This window comes from Phyllostomus discolor, chromosome 7 (assembly GCF_004126475.2).
Source record: "Phyllostomus discolor isolate MPI-MPIP mPhyDis1 chromosome 7, mPhyDis1.pri.v3, whole genome shotgun sequence".
Taxonomy (NCBI): Eukaryota; Metazoa; Chordata; class Mammalia; order Chiroptera; family Phyllostomidae; genus Phyllostomus; species Phyllostomus discolor.
The window spans coordinates 50,530,183-50,551,380 of record NC_040909.2 but is presented as its reverse complement, the minus strand read 5'-3'; the positions used below and the strand labels follow the sequence as shown (position 1 = coordinate 50,551,380).

The 21,198-nt window shown below is 43.9% G+C and overlaps 1 protein-coding gene and 1 non-coding gene across 3 annotated transcripts in view; both read left to right on the top strand.

Annotated features, from left to right (window-relative positions):
- The window catches only part of IL17RD (interleukin 17 receptor D), a 66,620-nt gene that overhangs the window by 26,994 nt on the left and 18,428 nt on the right, over nt 1-21,198 (top strand). For both annotated transcript variants that reach the window (XM_028518078.2, XM_036030940.1), the window contains exons 2-4: nt 12,730-12,787; nt 16,985-17,110; nt 20,985-21,103. In XM_028518078.2, coding sequence (XP_028373879.1) covers nt 12,730-12,787; nt 16,985-17,110; nt 20,985-21,103 — 303 coding nt within the window. The remainder of the gene's footprint in view (nt 1-12,729; nt 12,788-16,984; nt 17,111-20,984; nt 21,104-21,198) is intronic.
- LOC114502233 lies at nt 8,590-8,804 on the top strand. Its single transcript, XR_003685068.1, has one exon. It is a non-coding gene; the product is annotated as a small nucleolar RNA U3 (small nucleolar RNA).

The following is a 21,198-nucleotide window of genomic DNA, read 5'->3' as shown; positions in this document are numbered from 1 at the left end:
GTCTGTTGAGCATTCTCTTACAATTTTACCACGATTGACCTTCTCTCCACATTTGAATGAACCCCCTTCACCTACTTTGTGAACCCCAGAAGAGCTGAACTTCCCTGAAGAAAAACAGATTGCGTGGTTTCAGTTTATAGGACCACACATGGACAAACTTCTGAAGACACCTCTATAAGTTTACTTTTTGACCTGAAGATTTCACATTCATTCCTCTCTCTGTAGATGGGTGATTCTCCCTTTTTTCCTCTTGACCTTGGATAATGTCACCACACACTTCACCAGGGAAGTGGCAGCAGACTGGACCCCCATATTCCCACCATCTCATCCCCCATCTTGGTATCATTTACACCACACATGCTATCTTCCTTGAATTGAAGAGAATTGTTTTGCCCCACCCAAGGCTGCCTCCTGTACTTGGCTCTTCGTGTGTTCTTTTTCTTTTGCCCACTATCACCTCTTGCCTTTCCTTTGCCTTAAGTTTGTTATATTTATAAAAATAAAAAAGCCCACCCTGGCTGGTGTGGCTCAGTGGGTTGGGTGTCATCCTGCAAACCGAAAGGTTGCCAGTCCAGTTCCCAGTCAGGGCACATGCCTGGGTTGTGGGCCAGGTCCCTGGTTGGGGGTTGGCCTTGCCTGTTTGAGGCTTTTCCTAGTCAGGGACCTCTTTGAGGCTTTTCCTCGTCAGGGACCTGACTGCCTGGCCTCATGTCAGCCCAGCTCCTCAATCTTGGTTTGAATTTTTTTAAAGTAGTTTTTAAAATATTTTATTTAGTTAGTTCTAGACAGAGGGGAAGGGAGGGAGAAAAAGAGGACGAGAAACATCAATGTGTGGTTACCTCTCATTTGCCCCACACTGGGGACCTGGCTTACAACCTAGGCATGTGCCCTGACTGGGAATTGAACAAGCGACCCTTTGCTTTGCAGTCCAGTGCTCAATCCAACGAGCCACCCCTGGCAGGGCTTGGTTTGAAATCTTTTTAACCAAAACCTTTGGACCTCCCTTATTTTATTTTTTAAAGTACTTAGTCACTGCTTTTAATCTTTTCTGGTAAGTCTCTGTTTCACCCTGACTTCATGAGAAAATGTTATAGGCTTCAGACTTATGTCCATCATATTGCTTTGACCACTTTGTAAACATCTCTCCATGGAAAGCCTCACGAAAAGGACAATTGCATTGATTTCTCCTGTTGCCTGGCCTAGAAGGTTATGGATGCCATTAGCTTGCCTCTGTCCCATTGGAAAGGAGCAGGAGCCCACTGAGGACAATTCCTCAGGGAGGAAGTATGCACCTGCCTGCTGTTCGATTTGCCTTGTCTGCCTCATGCAAATTTGCCTTCTAATTTACCTCTCTATTCCAGTCATGCCAGGAGACATTCATTCCCCAGAACTCCTCACGGCTTCCTTCACCCACAAGGAACCTTTACCTAAATCGGAAATTGACCAAAACAGTGATACTTCATTTTTACATCATTCTCTGCCCTCCTTCACAGAATAAATGACATTTTAGCTGTTCAAGGAAATTAAAACAAAGCTGAATACTTCTTGGTAAACACAGTTACTTCCTGGCCTGAATCACACAATGATTACTTGGTATGTTATTGTGTGTGTGTTTGCATGTGTGTGTGCTTTAATGCGAATTCCATGTGGTATCATTGGGAAATTAGGAAAAAGGAGTCTTCTAGATTTATTACTTATGGTTTAAGGGCAGACTTCTGGCTTCCATCCAAGAAATGGGGAGGCCTAAAGTTGCAGGGATCATTAGTGCTTGAATATATCCTTCCGATTGCCTACGATTTTAAAACTAGTTTGGCAAATGGTAAAAAATCAAAACCAATAGTGAAATTGAAATGATTTACCCTTTGAAAGTTGTAAGGTTCATAAAAATAAACTTGTGAGGGACTTGGCATCCTGGAAGTGATGGTGTCCTTTCTCTGTCTACCAATATTTTATTTTTGAAGCTTGAAGTGAGTTTTGGTATGTCTGGAGAAATCAAAGCCATAGCTTATTCTTCCTTTTGGAAAGGTGGAGTTAGACTATCCTCCATAGTGGCTCTTGGGGAGGTATTTTTACAATGCATCAAAACCTAACCTAATTTTGTGTGTTGACCACAAACCCCGTAGACCACAGAGACAGTTACTGTGCAGGAGTGGGAAAAATCAGCTGTTCTCTCTGTCTTCTGTACACTCTTTGTCCCTTCCCATTTAAGGATGGGAGAAAAGGAATAAGAATTTTCCAAATTGTATTTTCAGTGATATTGCCTGCAGACATGACATTTGTCACCTGGGATCTAAAAAATGATAGTCTAGTCTCTCTTAATAAACTCATGTGCCTAACAGCAGAAGTAGTTGTCTTTTATGTCACTACTTTGTAAAGTTCATGAGTCCCAACATCTTGGACAAAATGTTCATTACTGAGTTGTAACAAACACAACCTATAAGTTGAGGCATTCATGTAGGGTTCTGTTTAAAACAGATTTTGCTTCCAACTACCTTGCTTTACCATTTAAATTTTGTTTTTGTCAAAGTTTCTCTCAGATCACTAAACCATTCATGTCTTTCCCCAGATGTGCTGTTAAGCTACCCAGCTGTTGATAAGACAGGCAGGTTAGGGGCCTGGATGGATTTCAAGGGTCCAAAGGCCTCCTGAAATAGCTGTGTGCAAACTTGAGTGCATGCCCCAGTTCTCACCGAATTCTCAGGAGACATCTGTGTCCCCTCCAAATAAGTAGCTGAGACCCTCTGTTGGGAGGGATGCTGAGTAAATGAGAAGGTTTCAGCGATTGTGACCCTGGTGGTGACAGTTCTGCTGACAGAGGACTGGTGACAGGGTTGCAGCTATGTTGCAATTCACACCCTCCCCACTTGCAGATCCATCAGTGTTTGAAAGACTCAGGGTGTTATGCAGACCTTCAGCATATCCTTATATCTTGCACTGTAGCCCATGAGCACATGTGAATGGGATGCCAGGGGTTACTGGGGGCATGGGGCTGGGTGTGGCACAGCCTGAGACTCCTGTTGTCTGAGCACCTTTACCTTTGTTTATTTTCACCCTCATTAATGCTGGACAAATGACATGGGGCTGGTGACCAGCAGGACTCAGTAAGTGGGCGTGGCTTATGCTCACAGGGGAATGACTCTAGGAAGTTGACTTGGAGACTTGGCATTTCTCTCAAGTAACTCAGATTCCCAGAAGTCTGGGAGAACCAAGACTGTTGAGGATCGTCCCTTGAGTGTTTGGTGGGCTGGAGGAGTGGCTGAGGAGGGGAGCAGGGGAGGAGACGCTTGTTCACATGCTTGTTAACATTTGAGGGTCTTTGACAAAGGAAGTGTAATACCTTGCCCCGGTCAGCCGGCGATTGCCCCCCAGGAGGCCTCGTTGTGCGCAGGAAGTCAGACACTAATGATGTTAGTGAGGGGACAAAGGCTCCTGGCCTGGGAAGGGCCTAATTGCTGTGTCCGGCTCCCAGGCAGCCGCCCTTAAGCTGGAGGGGGCTGGGCAGGATGCGCTAAGTGTTAACACCTGGAGCTGGAGCTGCTGACTTCCTGGTGCGTGTGTGTGTGTGTGTGTGTGTGTGTGTGTGTGTGTACTTGCGCGCGCACACTTGCACACACATAGATACACGTTCACAAACATGGCCACATCGCAGAGGGACATTTTGGGATGTGGTATCTATGAGACTAGATAGAAATGGTTCAATCAGGAGGTCACACTGAGCCAGGGCAGGGCTGAAAACCTGAAGGCCTGAGCCCTCTCCATTTGCCTATGAGGTTTGGTGACTGTCACTTCTCTGGTTGGGCTGATTCCTGCCTCCCCCAGGAAATTTTCTGGGAACAGCCAGGCCATGCAGAGAGGCAGATAACATATGAGAAGGGCTACTGTTCCTTGAACTTGGAACATTTGAATCAGAACTGATGGGAGAGTGTACCTGGGGGAAAGAGCGGTGAGGGGGTCTTGATCGCAATTTTGAGCCAGCTGGGGCCTTGGGGAGTTAGGACTCTGGCAGGATGAGGAGTGATGGGGGACACCTGCTGGCACCAAAGGGGAGTTACATTCAGCTGTGTATCTGAATTCCCACCTGGGAGGGTCTGTTGGAAGGGTTTCATCCTAGGAAGTCCAGATGCACCCCGTCATTACAAAGTGGGGGGTCTCTGGATTCTTCATGTCTAAACATGGCTTTGGACCTGGGACCTGTGAAGCCCTCAGTGGCCTTGGGGAGCCCTGAGAATACCCCCAAGTTGTGTAAGAGATGTTTCTGGGGGGAAATTGGTTGAGGAATGTTTCTCGCAGGAGTACCTGTAGGATTTAGAAACCCTTTCTCCCTCACAACAACAGGGTCATTAACAGCTAGCTACAGGTAAAGACCCCCTGCCTTGGCTGCTACCCCTGTTGGGATGACAGCAATGGCTCATTTCTGACAATCGTGGAGCCTGCCTCCCGTAGACAGGGGCAGTGGGAGGCAGCTTTGTGCACAGGTGGATTCACTTGGATTTTTGCAGCCAGAGAACAAGAGAGTTTAAAAAGGATGTCTGAAGTCTGTTTCCCTCCTAGAGGAAGGGGGGTGAGCCACAAATAACTTTTGAAAAGGGGTCTAATGTTGACTTGCTGCTTCCCACTGTTATTTTAAGGAGACTTTTCTGTACAAGACCACCATGTGGACAGCAATAACAGGCTGACAGAAGGAGTCGCCTTGCTTTCTAGCATAGCCTGTGATGTTTCGATTAGCATTAAAGCCTAAAAGGGCGGACTTCCATAATTTCAAAATATGTGAAATCCACCTTGAAGGAAGCACATGTGTGGGGCACACTGGAGACCTGCCTGGCTAGAGGCGGCTGGGTCCCCATGGCAACGTCACAATCCCCCATTTCTGCAGGCATTTGTGCTGTAAAAGCAGAATTCCAGATGTGATACAGTATTTGGAGACTCCATCCCCAGGCCTCGGAAACGGTATTTGAAGTCAGCACAACTCAGTGCACACTCTCTGTGTGGTCCTAAGGCTTTTTATTAGTAATTTTGTTTTGATCCGAACATTTCCTCTGAGCTTAGGCATAACAATCATGTTTATAGCTTTCAGTTTTCCTCCGTTGTCTAATCACTGTTTTGCCCTTGCAGGGAGATACTTTCTCGGGCTTCTGGAGTGAAGTCTTTGTGACTACCTTTACCAGCAAAGTGGGAGGAGCAGAGAGCTGTTTTTCTGGGAGAGTGAGTGTTTCTCGGGGGTCAGTTGTTCTCTTCCTACCTGGTATTTACAGAAAGCCGGTTAATCTGTCTGTGAGTTGTCTGTGTGTGCTTTTGAAACTACAGATGGGTTGACTGTTACCTTTAAGATGCCAGTTCGCTAACATGCGGTTCTCATTTGAGTGGATGGGAGTGGTGTGTGCAGCAGAGGGGAAAGGTCTGGCTCTCCATCCAGAGGCATGTTTTATAGCTTGCTTTTAACGTTTTGAGAATTGGAAAAGTGGAACAATCCTGTCTGTCTGTGAGTATCAGCCACGGGAGAGAACACACAGCCCAGATCCTTAACAGACTATTGGACAGAATACTAGGGCTTTTGCTCTGTGAAAACAGAGGAGGCTGCAGAGCTTTGTTTTGTTTTTAAACACAGGGGAAAAAAGTCCATGTGTATATCTCTGGACTGTAACTTCGTGTGCATGTTCCTGTGGCAAAGCAATATAAAAATCATAAAGTTGAGCAGGGAAGGGCATTTTAAAATATATTAAATTCCATTTAGGTCACCACCATTTAGAAAAGTTGCTATCATTTTGTAATATATAAATGTATGAAACATTGTATACCTTAAACTTATATAATGTTATATGTCAATTAGTATCAACTAAAAAAATAAAGGAAAAAAGTCGCTATGTGAGAAACAAGCCATAAATGCCTTTAACACATCTTTATTGTTGTGAGTGAATTTCCTTGGTGGGGGGGTGGTGGGGGTGGGCTAGTGAAAAGAGGCTTAGATGAAAACTCCAGCTCTCAGTTTGATAAGTAGGACACATGGTAACTTGGCATAGGTTGGCTCCATGTTAGAGCTCAGAAACAATTGTCCCTTCAGCTTTCCTTTGGGGGGCATGAAATTAGGAACATGTGTGTGCTGATTAGCAACATGTCAGAGATGAATCATGATTACGGCTTTGGTCTGGTGCACAGGCAATGCTTTGGAGCAGTGATTTCCTACCTCCTTGAGCAAATCTCTCTAATTAGCTTAAGATCTCCGGGTCTTTTTGGGCTGACGTGGTAATTGCTGGTGGGAACACACCGGCACTCCCCCAGAGTTTGTGTGTCCCCACCAGACGTCCAAGACCTCGCCTCCCCACATCAGACAGCTGGCTGGCATCCTTGTTTCTGACGCTGTTCGCATGTACATGGGGAGTGAGAAGAGCAACTCCCCGGAATGTGGAGCAAGTTTCTTGAATAGATCCAGGCGCAAGCTGGCTTTCTGATTTATTTTCCTTGTGTTTTGGGTTTGCCAGCATTCTCCTTGGCTTACATCATCACCTGGGGCTTCTCTGCCTTTGCTGACTTTTTTTTTAAGTTAAAGGTTTGAAGTGAAGTAAGTGGGATCTGTCTTCATTTATGAAACCATCTGAACCTGCATGGAATAAATTGACCCCATGGTCTGCTGCTTGCCCTCATCATGTCCACTGGTCATAGGCAAGGAGTGCCTGTCCTGTTTTTCATTTGAAGCCTCACAGAGTTGTCTTTTTAATCTCATAGACACAGTGGAAACCCACGAGGGAGGAAATGTGATGGAAAATAGAGAATTGGCCTTAGTTTTAATTAGTTACTCAGTGTACCTGTAAAAAAACCCATCCTCTTCAGTTCTTTCTGACAAATGCCTTTCTATAAATTTCACCCAAAGTCAGTTCACTAAAATATTACCAGCTTTCCAAAAGTTCCTTAATTGATTTGAAAGCAGTCTTGTTTAAAGCTCATAAACCTCACTGTTTGGCCTGCCTTCCATTGGTAAAGGGGGGCGGGCACTATAATAACTAGCACAGCCCTTTTCAAAATGCATTTTTCCAAAATGGCAGTAAAACTGTTTTGGAGCCGGATGGGTAATGTTGCTCAGAAGCTGATATCTTCAGATGGCCCAGAATGCCTGGGGGCCCCTGGTGGTGCTGCTGGCAGCTCTGTGGGATCCCGCCTGGGGCTGTCTTTGTGTCCAGGTCTTTGCTTCTTTGCCATGTGGATGGAGCATGGTGTGGATTTTTGCCTTTTGAATTCTATTCCCTTAGAGCACTTAAAGGTTACCCTCCCCCCTTCCTGAGTAAAAGATGTTTTCTCCATTATGTTCCCATTTGGTGCCTTTGTCATCCCTGCTTACTACCCCAGTGTTCATAGCAGAGCTCCAGGCACCTGGGGCTTGCTTCTTAGCTTGCATTGGAGCATATTAAAACCTGACATTAATATAGCAAATGGGGTGGTTAATGAGCTAAGGATATGACACCCTATGGCCACAGCATTGGCATTTATAGTTTTTAAATAACAGACAACAAACAAGTATTCTTAATCATTGCTTACTAAACATCAAAACAGGTGTAGTAAGTAAAAGCTTGGAATTGTTTCCTGATAGCTTCCAAAGCTGTCAACCTGTTTATAAGTTGCTTAATCTCTGTTCTTAGTGTGGGCCTTGATTCTAAGCCTATAAATCACCCTGCCATACCAAACTAGGTCCTCCTGGGTTCTCTGTGTGTATTACCTGGCTGGATCATGCATTCATTAATTCAGACAGACAACTAATATTTATCAAGGGCTGACTACGTGCCAGGCCCAGGACTGTGGGGCAAGCATTGGTGTGGGTACAGGGAGCTGCCATAGTCACTTTGCCTTTTGCCTTCAGTCTCTTTCTGTCTTGTCCAACTTGAGCACTTATGAGCAATGTAACCACTGGGCCACGCTGTTCCCACCAAGACCATTAGCAGAACACATTCCCTCGTTTGGTGGTCAGTGCCTTCTGCCACTTGTCTGTCTGCCTCTTCTCCCACAAGGTCTGGGTGCTGGAGACAGATCATGCCTGAAGATGCCACTTTCTGTGAGTGTCCCACTGTCTGCCTCATGTATCTTCTTGTAGGGGATACTTTCATGTTATATATTAGGACAGATCTGTCTTCTGCCCTTCAATCTTCTCAGATAGGAATGGTGAACTAACCATTTCAGTGTTGTGTCAGATGCTGTGCAGAGCACTGTGTATGTGTCATCTCACGTAGCCCCCACACCAGCCCAGTCCAGGAAGTTTTATCCACACTTTATATGTAGCTCAGGGAAATGAGGCCCAGGAAGGCTTAGAAGCTTGCCCAAGGTCACACAGCTGCAAAGTTGCACAGGTTTGAAAATACATCTATGCAACTCCCAAAGCCCATTCCATTAACCACTCACATTACAGACAAGCCCCAGGCTGACTCGCAGAAGCCTGTATCTGGGATGGCAAAATCTCAAGCAGCAGGTCAGAGAGACAAGTGTTCCACGCCTGCCTGTAGCCAGGGTGGGAGGGAATGCAGTGATAAGTGATCAGTTTGCCGTGGGTGTGTGTAGGAGGGGAACAATGACAGCCCATGGTGTGTGTGACATCAATATCCATTTCATCAGACTGTACTTTCAGGGATCATTTCTATAGTTTGTTACTAGAGAAGCTCCTCTGAACGTGTAGTGCACCTGAAACCATGAGGAGGAGAAGGAGTGTTCTCTCCTGAGCGTGAAATCGGCTTTTGGTGTTGCTTCGGTGACTGCCATTGCCCATCGATGATTGTCCTTCTCTCTCCTTGGAGGGAGTATGGGGGAGAAAGCACCGTCTGAGTGGGGAAAAAATCTGTTTCATCCATACTGCAGCTGGTTACATGTGTGTATTAGCTTTCAATTGCTGTTGTAATAAATTACCACAAGTTTAGTGACTTAAACAGCACAACTTTATTATGTTAAAGTTTTTAAAAGGATTTTATTTATTTTTAGAGAGGGGAAGGGAGGGAAAAAGAGATGGAGAGAAACATCAATCGGTTGCCTCTCGTACACACCCCAACTGGGACTGAACCCACAAGGCAGGTGTGCTTCCCAACCAGGAATCAAAATGGCAGCCTTTGATTTTGTGGAATGATGCCCAACCGACTGATCCACACTCGTCGGGGCTTTCTCTGAAAAGTTTTTGAAGTCAGAATTCCAAAATGAGTGTTATGGGGCTGAAATCAAGGCGTTGGCATGTCTGGATCCTTCTGGAGACTGGAGGGGAGAATCCCCTTTTCTTTTTTCCCCCCTTTTTCAGCCTCTAGAGGCTGCCTGAATTTGTAGGCTAATTAGCCTCTTCTTCCTCCACCTTCAAAACCAATAGCACCGCTATTTAAATCAGTGTCTCTCTGTTTCTCCGTCTCTCTGCCTTCTGCTTCCATTATCATACCTGCTTCCATGATCATATCTCCTTCAGACTCTGCTTTTCCTGTCTCCCTTTTGTAAGGACCTTTGTGATTACCTTGAGCTGACCTGTATAATCCAGAATAATATCATCTCAAGATGCTTAAAATGAATAACATCTACATTTTTTGTAAAGAAAACATTGATAGGTTCTTGGGATTATGATGTGAGCATGTTTGGGGGTTCTGTTATTCTGTCCAGCGCACAGTGTAAAGAAAAGAATAGTACTCTGTGGGCTAGCCTGGACACCGTAGCTCAGCCTCCTGGGGGCTCTGGAGTAGTGGAAGTATTATTCAGGAGTGAGCTGAGGACCACCTAATGGACCACCTGGCTGATGCACGTACTGAGAAGCCATGCCTTCTGTGACTTCCAAGAGTGAAAGGTCTTCAGAGTGCATGCAAGAGCTGGTACCTGCAATGATATTTTTTGCTTCCAAGCTCCATGCAGGTTTGGATGGTCACAGGGTCTTTTGGTATCTGATTTTCTGTGGAATCAGAATTACCATTTTATATCTACATTGGCAGGCATGCTGTGCCAGTGAAATTACCATGCTCGCATCAAATGAGTATATGGGCAGACTGACATATCAGCAATACAATGTGATAGGGGCTGGAGTAGGGTGGGAAGCACATGGGGGAGCAGGATTAGGGTGATAGGAAGGGCTTCCCGGGAATATGGAAGTGCTCAAGAGCGTGCTGCGTGGAAGTGCAGTACCCAGAGGGTTTGGAAGAGGGTAGAAAGGAGTGCCACATCAGGAATGGTTTAGGAAGGTCAGGGAGCCTGTTGTGGGCTTGGAGCAAAGGAATGAGGGCAGGTTTGCACATTAGTAGCCAGTCTCTTGAGGTCAGGATCCAGGTCTAGTTCAGGGCTAAGTGCCCAGCCCATCAGGGTCTAGATGGAATGCTCAGTGAGTAGAGAAGGACACTGCATGCAAGCCTCACCATCCTTTGAGGCCAGTTCATTTGGAACAGCTCCACACACATCACAGACCTTATTTGGAGGGATTTAGGTTCTTGTATATACAAGTGATATAGAACATCTCACTGTCTTGGGCTCCTTTCCATGCTGCATTGCTCATTGCAAGTGCCTAATAATTTTCTGTTAAAAACATGTTGCAATAGAAATATAGGGAGGACAGGAAAACAAAGAGGAAAAGCTGACAAAGTCCTACAAGTAAGGTGATTGGTCACCAGGGTCCTATGTATCATGGAGCATGCTGTTAAATGGAATGCATTTCCCTTTTGAAAAGTGCTTCTTCTTCATGGCTTCACAAGGTATGCCTTACATCCTTCCCACAGGGAAGTCATGCAAACTGTCTTTTAAAAAATTCAGGGGAGGAGACCTGGACCTACTGGATGAAGTGGTTTGCCATTGGTATCCAGCTGGAGGATAAAAAGATTGAGATACTTACCTTGGCCTCTAGATTGCATTTTTGTTTCCCTCCCATGATGTTCCTTTTCCTGTCCATTCTAACTCAGTTATCCTTCCCTCTTTGAAGCGTCTGATGTGGGTTATCCTTACCCTTGGTTCATCTTCATCCTTCCTGAGGTGCTGTCTGTGGCATTTCATATACTGTATGCTTATTTATGGTTGGCTCTCCCCCCTCTACATATATCTTGTATGACGTCTACATTGAGACTTCTTGGAGGGCTGGATATGATTTGGGATTTGTCTGTGTGCCCTTTGTGTGATCCACATATCTAGTTACTTTGCTCCTCAGGGCAGGGACAGTGGCTGCTTTGCTCCCTACTATACCTGGCCCCTAATAGATGGTGGGTGAATTTGTGTCCTAGGGATTTGTAAGGGAGGGGGAGGGTGTGGTTTGGGTGTGGGGATTGTATTGTCTCCTGGCCTCCTGCTTGGTCCAGTTGCTCTGGTCTTGGCCATCTGGAAGTTGAGTGTCCTGTAGTTGCACAGACTGGCCTGGTCTGTAAGCAGTTATGGCAGAGTTTAGGCTTTTAATAAGGTAACAACACTTTCCAAAGTTTTTCAGTTCAGGTGAGAAATTCTGGAATCTTGTATAAATGTGGGGGAAGGGAGGATGGAAGGAGGAAAGCTGGAGAAGGAGGGTGACCAGCCCAGGAGTTCTTGGGCTGGTATGCCATGCTGACTTAGATTTTGTTGCTGCTCACTCCTCACTTTAATTAGAATTAAAGTGGTGTGTGTGTGTGTCTCTGTCTGTCCCTTTCTGCACATCTGTGCTTTCCCAAGGTCCACATTTATCTGAGCTCAGGGATACAGTTTCAGTAGGCGTGCCTGGCTTCAGGGTAAGCAGTGTGAGCATGCCTGCAGCATATGGATATGCTGGGGCTGTGGTCTGAGACCCTGGGCCCCATCAGAAGCGTTCTGCACTTTTTGTCTCGGTGTAACAATTGCCCATTAAATACCAGGCTGTCAGCATATGGTTTCCCCAACATCCCCCTTGTTGAGTGGAAACTTCAGCTGTGTGGCTAGAATATTTTCCCATCATTTAGCATTTCAGAATTAACATATTTTGGAGAATCTGCAATTAATGCTGAATAGCACACTTTCAGATAACCATAGAAACAGTTAAGTCAGAGTCGGTAGATCTGTAGCTACTCTTTCCCATAATGGATAAGTGGTGGATTAGGAAAAGGTGGGGCCAACAGGAGGATTCCGGGGCTCCCTCTGCGGATGCTGTAATTAAAGTGGGAAGTCTGGTGGAGTTGTTATCCCTGCTGTTAAGAGTGCAGATGGCTAACAGCCACATCACCAAGAGTTAAGAGTTAGACCTTTTAAAGTCTTTTTTTCTTTTATGACCCACCCTATATATTCCAAGCAAAGGTATGGATGCAGTGAAGAATTTTCTCATTAAAAATAACAGCTTGTTCCCACACTCATTCCTGGTCTTGGAATGAGAAACCTGTTTCCTTAGACTTGAGGAATTGCCTATCTGTCGTGACTTAATAGAGCTTTTGGACGAGAGTGCCTGGTTAACAAATTTTATAACCAATCAGTGCTCAAAGCAGATCCAACTGGTAGGGCTCCAGCTGGCAACTCATCTCTCTCCCAATTTTACTGTTAATGAATCATTATTTAAGCCCCAAATACAGAACAGTCTGCTCCTGTTGTCTTAGGGGAAGTGAGTGCTCATGATCCCCATGGCCCGATAGTTAGGAATCTCCTGGGCTGTGGGGAGTCTGGCAGCCAGAGGGGCCGGCGTGGATGGAAAGAGTGAAGTGCTGCTCAGTGACTGGCATGACCCTGGGTTTCTGCAGTTGTGCGCGTTTTGACTCCGTGGAGATCTGTGCCGGAAAAGCAAATTGGCTTCACTCCTCATCATGTTTTCCTGTTTTCCCACAGGGAGTGGGGCCAGCTAGCAGAAACAGCGGGCTGCACAATATCACCTTCAGATATGACAGTAAGTAACTGCCTTGACCTCCAAAGAATGAAGCCCTTTGAGTGATCTAAAGCTTATACGGTCGTGCTTAATCAAGGATGCTGTGGGTCCTGGGGTTAAGGAATTTCTGAACCTGCTTAGATTTGTCAGCAGAGCCAAAGTGGCTCAGTCTGAACTAAGCCACTTGAGAATTTGGGACAGGTCAAGTGTCCTCTGTAGTGTTTAGAGAAGTTGTATATGGAGACCTCCCCTGATTTCCTCAGGACATGGTCATGTTCTTAAGAACAAATGCAGCTGTCTGTGGGACCCAGCAGGCGACACAGGCGTGAAGCTACTCAAGTGCAGGATGCAGGGCATGGTGGGACAGTGGCATCCTGGATGGGCACGTTTGGTCGCAAAGCAGCACTGGCTCCTCCGTTCCAGCTGCTTGTGGCCTTGAGGAATCCCCCCAAGTATAACTAGAAATGATTTCCAAGAAGAGTAGGAGACTTGCATTTTCTTGTATGAACATTTTTTTAATATTGGCATTTATTTAAAAATTGTCAGAAACACAGGTGAATCTGGGTTCCTGACCAGCCCAGGGGCCTTTGGTTGGCTGTTTCTCAATCAGGCCTGGGTTCCAAACGTACTTCCCCACTTACCAGCTGTGAACTGTGGCAGGTGATTTGAGTTCTCCAAGTCTCAGTTTTCTCATTATAAAACAAAGATTAATTTCTTCCTCAGCATCTTTTTTTTTGCATATGAATGTCATAGTAAAGTATATGCATGTAAAGTATAAAAGTAAGCAGAACCAATCTAAGTCATTCCTCAGCATTTTGAGGCTTAAACAGGTAATCTTAATATCTATTAATATTAGAAGTTATTCCAACTAGAGTTGAAATACAAGCACCTTTTTGACCCCTTCTCTCAGGGCTTCCTGGCTGACTTGTTTTCTAAGGGCAAGTTGGGGTGCTTTTTCTGATTAAGCATAAACAACCCCCTCATGGGCTTTCATCCCCAAGAAAGTAATTATATAGAACTGTGAGCATTTTAGCCTTATGAGCCATAACTTAAAAGTAAAAATGACAAGAAGGAGGCTAACTCATATTTAGTGATCCCTGACATTTGATTTATCTCTTGGAGATGGCTATGAGTTCATGTAATAAGTAAGAGGTGTAGGTCACGGGAGGCATCTGGAATGATCACAACTAAAGCAGGGTTTTCCACATGGCATATACAATCTAACAATTTTAAGATACAATTATATATGTCAAATTAATGCCTGCAGTGGCTGATGTGGATACTTTAAGTTAATCAGTGAGGACTTACATATGAAACAGTCATTGCATGTTAGTGGTGTGTGCATGTTTTTAGTAAATGCTGTGATTCTAATGAAGGATTTGCAAGTCCATGATACATAATTCAGCTAAGTAGAGACATGTGTAAGAGACCTTTGAGTTAGAAAGTTAATTTCTAGTATATGTTCTTGGTCCTGGAAGATCTTGTATTACATTCAAGAGTTCCTATTTTCTGTTCACCTGCAAGCAAGTATTTGCATCTCTGATTTAATACGGCGATTTGTGAAAGAGGATCTATACCTGTAAAAAGTATTTTATTGTTTTCTTCATGGGACTGGATATTTGTCCCATGTGCCAGTGCCTATCTCTTAACTCATTATTTTTTTTCTAATTCTTCAGCATTTATTTAGAATTTAATTCACAACTCATAATGATTCCTGAGACATCTAAATTCAGTTGAATTTTGGCAAAATGTCGTTTTGGGCACAATTTTTTGTAACCAAAATTCAAAATGTTAGATTTGCTAATAATTGGATACCATCTGTGTAAAGTACATCCATTGTTTTCCATCAAGAAAGGTATTTCTCTCCTTTCCACAAGGAAGTTCCTGTTATTGCTTAGTTGACTGGTTACTAGTTCTGTTTGAAATAGCTAAGAACCAATTACCAAGTTTTCACCAAAAGTATTAAACTACAAAACTTGTTACTTTTTATTCCTTTGCCATTTAATGCTACAAAGAAAGAAAATATCTTGCTATTAAATTAAAACCAAATTTCACAGGTCTCTTTGCCTCCTTTCACATTGCATTTCTTGTTTCTTCTTCAGCCTCTGAGGGGGTAATGCCTGAGTAGGTTGTAATACATTTTCTTAATTCTTAGACTTTTTATTTGCATAATTTTATTTACAGAAAGCCAGAGAATACTAATTTTGGCATTAGGAATGAACAAAGAAAAAAAACCCATGCTTTCCTCTTGTTCATGCATCTTTTCCTAAAGCTGAAAACAAAGATTTCTCTTTCACTGTAGACCTCAATAAATGAAAATGTTTGAATTTTACAAGCATGATGGGGTCTTGTCCTTTTTTATATTGGGAAACTGGGCTCAGCCAGGAATTTTGTAGACTGAGCTCTTCTGATTCAGAACTCATTTGAGTAATAGGGTCTGTGCTGAGGATGGTAAGAGCCCTGCATTGAGAGTGAATTTTCATCAGAGGAGACTTCAGTTTTATTAATTATTAACATCTTTTCAGAAGAAGTAATATTAAAATGTTGAGGGCTGTTTTTGAAGCAGCTAGGAGTACACCTAATTTGGGAAGGCAAGACAGCAGGACACAAAGTAGTGTGGGGGATCAAGTTTTAAAACAGAAGGATGTGCCCTGGCTGATGTGGCTCAGTGGATTGAAATGGAAAAGTTTCCAGTTCGATTCCCAGACAGGGCATAGGACACATGCCTGGGTTGTGGACCAGGTCCCCAGTCGGGGGTGCATGAGAAGCAACCATACATTGATGTTTCTCTCCCTCTCTTTCTCCCTTCCCCTCTCTCTGAAAGTAAATAAATAAAACATTTAAAAAAGGGGTCTATTTTAGTGCACATATGTTGTACTTTAATAAGAAATTTTAGAAGGAGGAGTATTGTGTGCATGTTAAAAGGCTATCCATTAGATATTAGCAGTTACTTCTATGTGGTGAGAGGTTCTGAGTGACTTTCATATTTTTCCAGTATTCTCTTTTAATTTTTCAATATCCAGTGAACATTTTAGTCATAAAAATGGCAGATGTGTGGCACAGTTTGTGAGGAAGCATGAGGGGGAATATAGTAGGCTCACTGAGCTTAGAAAATACCTCTAAATGCTTCCCCTCGAAGGAAAACACCCTGATTTCAGAGGGGTAACAGGTGGGTTGATGGAATGGAAGGCCTTTTACAGAAGATACAAAAGAATTTTCAAGTTTAATCATTGAGAAGGAAATGGAGATGGAGCAGGAAGGATCATGAATTGCTGTCTGCCAGGGATGGCTGGTGGTTCTCCCTGCACAAGTGGCCATTCTGAGAAATCCCAGCCCGAGTCTGGCTGGAGGCTTCTGGCAGCTCTTTAGGATCTTGCAGCCTTTGAAGGTATATTTAGCAAAACCAGGTGGTGCAGCTGCTCTCATTGTCATGGTTGCATTGACAGGTGGCAGTGAAGCATGTCCACAGAAAAATCAAAGAATCAGGGGTTTTGTTTTTTCAGCAGTGTGGACTGTGATTTTAGTGGGTGTTGTGGGTGTCTTTGATAACATGTGTGGGAGCAAAAGTTTTACCTTTGTTGATGCTAGTTAACATTTGAAGGTGCTTTGCTTATCACTAAGTCAGTCAGTATCTTTTGCAGCTACTAATTGGATTGTTTCACAGTCTTTACTCTCCCCTGAGTTTACATCCTCATTTTATTTCCTTTTCCCCATGTACCTTGCCCTCTAGGTTTCTTCTGAAAACAAGTAAACCCAGGTTATTTAGCCATTGTTTTGTTTTACCTCACTCTGTTACACTGCAAACTGATTGAATTAGGTAAATAATTATTGATTTGGGTAAAATGTCCTAATAGTAAAAAAGTCCATGCCACATACACACACAACCCAGCCCATGTAGGATCCTTCTAACACTGTCCTGGAACTTAACTCGGGGTGGGTGGTGGTGCTAGTGGTACGAAAAATACATCCCACTGCAGCCTTTGAGAGTCTCCCAAACTGTCAGCCTCTGATGTCATATTTGGGCTTTTGAGGCACACAGAGTGGATTTGGTTATCTGCAGACATGCTGTATGTAATTGGGGAGGATGAACTTATAAATAAAAACTTCTTTGAACTTTTTGTTTTTTATCATAAAGATACAAATTTTTAAAAATGTCTTGTTATTCTATTAAAAACTACAGTTTCTAATGTGACTGTTCTTGTTCTCCCAACTCTCTAGACTGTACCACATACTTGAATCCAGTGGGGAAGCATGTGATTGCTGATGCCCAGAACATCACCATCAGTCAGTATGCTTGCCACGACCAAGTGGCAGTCACCATTCTTTGGTCCCCAGGGGCCCTTGGTAAGTGGTCAAAATGGAATCCACTGTGTTGGCCTGGGTGGGTAGTGCCCAGTGCAGGGATCCCAGACCTGAGGGCCTCCAGGAGCCAGGAAGGTCTTGACGTGAGAGTAGCTTTGGTTGGCCTGGGCACAGACATGCTTCCTACTTTTATGCATACACGTGCTGGGCATGCTCACGGCTTGATGCTGTGACCTGTGGCTCATCTTTTGTTCCCTTGGCTGTTAGTGAGAAAGATGTGGGCTTGAAAAATACCAGTGTGTGAGTGATAAATGTCACAGGCTTGCTTGGCCTCTGTGTCTCAGCCATAGTGGGAGGATGGGTGGCCCATCCAAGACGTGGAGGGTTTGGCATTCAGCATTAATGGTTTCTAGCCACACAGAGATGTGCAGGCCCAGCACTGGCACATTTTGTGAGTTTTCAGGAAAATCCAGTTTTCATGAGAAACCATGAAATAAACAGTTTTTAAATGTTGGCAACTAATTGAATTTTTATTAAATAGTGTGGTCTGAAAAAAAACAAACTAAAACAAAGAAACTGAAAAAAGCAAATCCACATTATCTGGCCAGATTCAGGTTAGGGCCATGTCTACTTGTCTTCTTTAATGAGTTGATGATACACAGGAGAGGACAGGATAGTTGTGTGGGACATGGGACAGGCCCGTTTCTTCAAATGGGCCTGAGTTTGAACCCGGATCACAAGAGACCTTCAGATCTTACTGAGCCCCAGCTTCCCCATCTGTAAAGTGCAGATGACTGCCCCTTGGTTTGTTGTAAGAGTTAGAGACAAACAAGGCACATTTTTAGAGAGAGCTCTTAAAAAACCGTGGCTATTGTTATTATCATCAGAACCTGGTCCTTTGGCATTGCCATAGGATAAAAAAAAGTCTGGCCAAGGGAAAAGTGAAATAAAGTCAGAATTTGAAATCTGAATGTGATAAATCTCAGAAGAACCAGATTGCAGGAGAGGTGAGTGCAGGGAGAGGGAGGATGAATCAGACCTGTGGGCCTGACTCACTTATTCATGTAAATACTGCTGGGTCTGTATCCAATGAGCTTCCAAAAATAACATTATCTTAACATTTAAAGATGCAAACATTCTCTGTGGATAAAAGGGAAGTGGTTGGTCCATGTAAGGCTAAATGCCTAGGGTTGACCTGACGAATTGCAGGCTCCGAGTAAGAGATGTTAGCTGGGGTAGTGAGCCAGCTTGTGGAACTGTGAGGCAGAAGGTTGTGCTTCACCTGCACGATGATTTGGCGGGTGTGGGGGAGGTGGCTGGACAGGTTCTATCAGTTTCTGTGAAGTTCTGTCCAGGAAGCTCCTTGGGAGCCAGAAAAGCATATGGGCTAAGAGCATTCTGGGTTTAAATCTCACCTCTGCCGTTTCATTCCTGTGTGACCTGGCCAAGTCATTTAGTGTCTCTACACCTCAGTTTCCTCATGAATAAAATGGGGGTAATAATACCTTCTTTATGTGATTGTTAGGAAGATTCAATGACTTCAGTGATGGGCAGGGGTAAATACGTTCCTTTATGGGAAGCTACCCTATAACATTGCTGAACATTATGTAACTACAAGGTGCTAACAGTATTGTGATAAAGGTGTTACTGTGGTTTAAGATTTACATTTGCTGCCTCTCCCCACCCACTGCCAGACTTGGTGTAGTGGGTTTTCAGGAAGGTCTTTTAAAAATAAGGACTAAAACCACCCACTGCCACCCCAGCTGATGAATTTTTATGTAATTGTGAGATATGGGTCTTTAATCATACTAATCACCTGGCTTTTGTTAAAACAATAGTTCTGGGGGCATTACATGAAAATATTAATATAAATAGTAAGAATTTATTTTGAAAATTGGGGGCGGGGCTGAGAGGCAGAATCTCAAAAGGCAAGTTCTTGTGAGACCTACTTAAATAGTTGCCAGATCTTGTCAGCATGTTCAGTTCTCAAGCTGTTGGTCAGCTGGTCACCCCCATAGGAAGCTTTGTGATTGAAATACAACAGAGTCTCCCCCTGCACACTCTTAAATCAGACCCCCTGAAACAGGAGGCTCTACTTATAGCTCCTTTGCCCTGCCCACCATAAAATATGTGTTCTTCATCAAACAGTTATAGGATTGGAGAATCTACTCAAAAGAGAAAGAGATTTCCCTGGCCTTTGCCATCCATAATTTTCCCACCTGGTTAATTGCATCCTGTGTAATTACTTTGGCCCTGGGAGGGGAAGGGTTGAAAATGTCTCCTTGTCTAGTGTTCAGAAAGAATGCGAAATTGATATCGTGCCAATTGAGGCCGGCTTGGGGGATCTCCAGCTGCACTCGGACCACTCCGGTCTCCGTGGGATACAGAGCTCCAGTACTGGCTCTTGTGGACATCAGAGCTTAATCCTTTTGAAAGCATCTAGTCCAACGTGCAGCAGGGGAAGCTCAGGTGGCAGGAGGCTGGGCCTGTGCCTTTCAGCAGCACTGTGGGTGTCTCGGGGCCTCTGAGTGCTGTGTGAAGAGCACACACTGGGCAGCTCTTGGGTGTCTGCCTTTCAGGCATGATTAGAGCAAGAGCGGCTTTGTAAATCACATAGGCATTCTTCTCAACTATTTAATCTCAAGCCTAGTAACCCCTTGGGTGCAGACACACACTTTGTTGGGAATTTTGTACATTGCTCACTGACACATACCAGCAAAGACAGGACTAAAACTGAAAGTGAAAACAGTGATTTGGGGAGGGTCCCTAGTCAGCATGGGGAATTATCAGTTAGATACACCCTGTTTTTAATGACCTAGAAATTATGCATTCCACAGTAGACTTTTTATGTTCATTTGTGACTTGAGTCTAAATATTTGAACCCTGATATCACAGAGGCAATGGGCATATGTGAAATGGCTGGCTGGATTAGAGCTTAATTGATTAGTAATGGTGTGACAGAGAAAATCACCTGGCCTGTACCAGAGGAATGCAGGATATGTGTTTTTCCTTTCTATAAACTCAGATATTCTGGCCAGAATAATACTTCCTTTAACTGTGCCATGTAAGTAGAGAAGATGATAATGTTGGAGGAAGGAAAGTGTGTTCAAAAGTATAGTAATTAGGTCCACACTTAAAATATATATATATTTTGTTGATTCTGCTATTACAGTTGTCCCAATATTTCCCCATTTTTCTCCCTCTGCCTGGTACCCCCCTTTCCTCCATGATCCCCCCACACTTAGTTCATGTCCGTGGGTCCTGCATATAAGTGTTTTGGCTTCTCCATTTCCTATACTGTTTTTAACCTCCCCTTGTCTATTTTGTACCTACCATTTGTACTTCTTACTCCCTGTATCTTTTCCCCCATTCTCTCCCTTCCCCCTCCCAGCTGGTAACCCTCCAGATGATCTCCATATCTGTGATTCTGTTCCCGTTTTTAGTTGTTTGCTTACTTTGTTTTTGTTTTTTAGGTTTGGCTGTTGACAGTTGTGAATTTGTTGCTATTTTACTGTTCGTAGTCTTGATATCCTTCTTTTTCTTAAATAAGTCTCTTTAATATTTAATGTAAATAATGGCTTGGCGATGAATTCCTTTAGCTTTACCTTGTCTGGGAAGCACTTTATCTGCCCTTCCATGCTAAATGATAACTTTGCTGGATAGAATAATCTTGGTTGTAGGTCCTTGCTTTTCATCACTTTGAAAACTTCTTGCCAGTCCCTTTTGCCTGCAAAGTTTGTTTTGAGAAATCAGCTGACAGTCTTATGGGAACTCCTTTGTAGGTAAATCAGGGCTTTTCTCTTGCTGCTTCTAAGATTCTCTCTTTATCCTTAACCTTTGGCATTTTAATTATAATGTGTCTTGGTGTGGTCCTCTTTGGGCTCAACTTTTAGTAAAAGCATTCTGTTTTGCTTAGGCATTGAATTCCTGAAAGGATTTCGGGTAATACTGGAGGAGCTAAAGTCAGAGGGACGGCAGTGCCAGCAACTGATTCTGAAGGACCCAAAGCAGCTCAACAGTAGCTTCAAAAGGACTGTAAGTCACACGTAGGGAATGTGCTCCTGAAGACACGCATTGTTTCAGGGGCCTGAATGGTCTATTCACAGTCTGTGAAACTAGAGAAGGGGGGT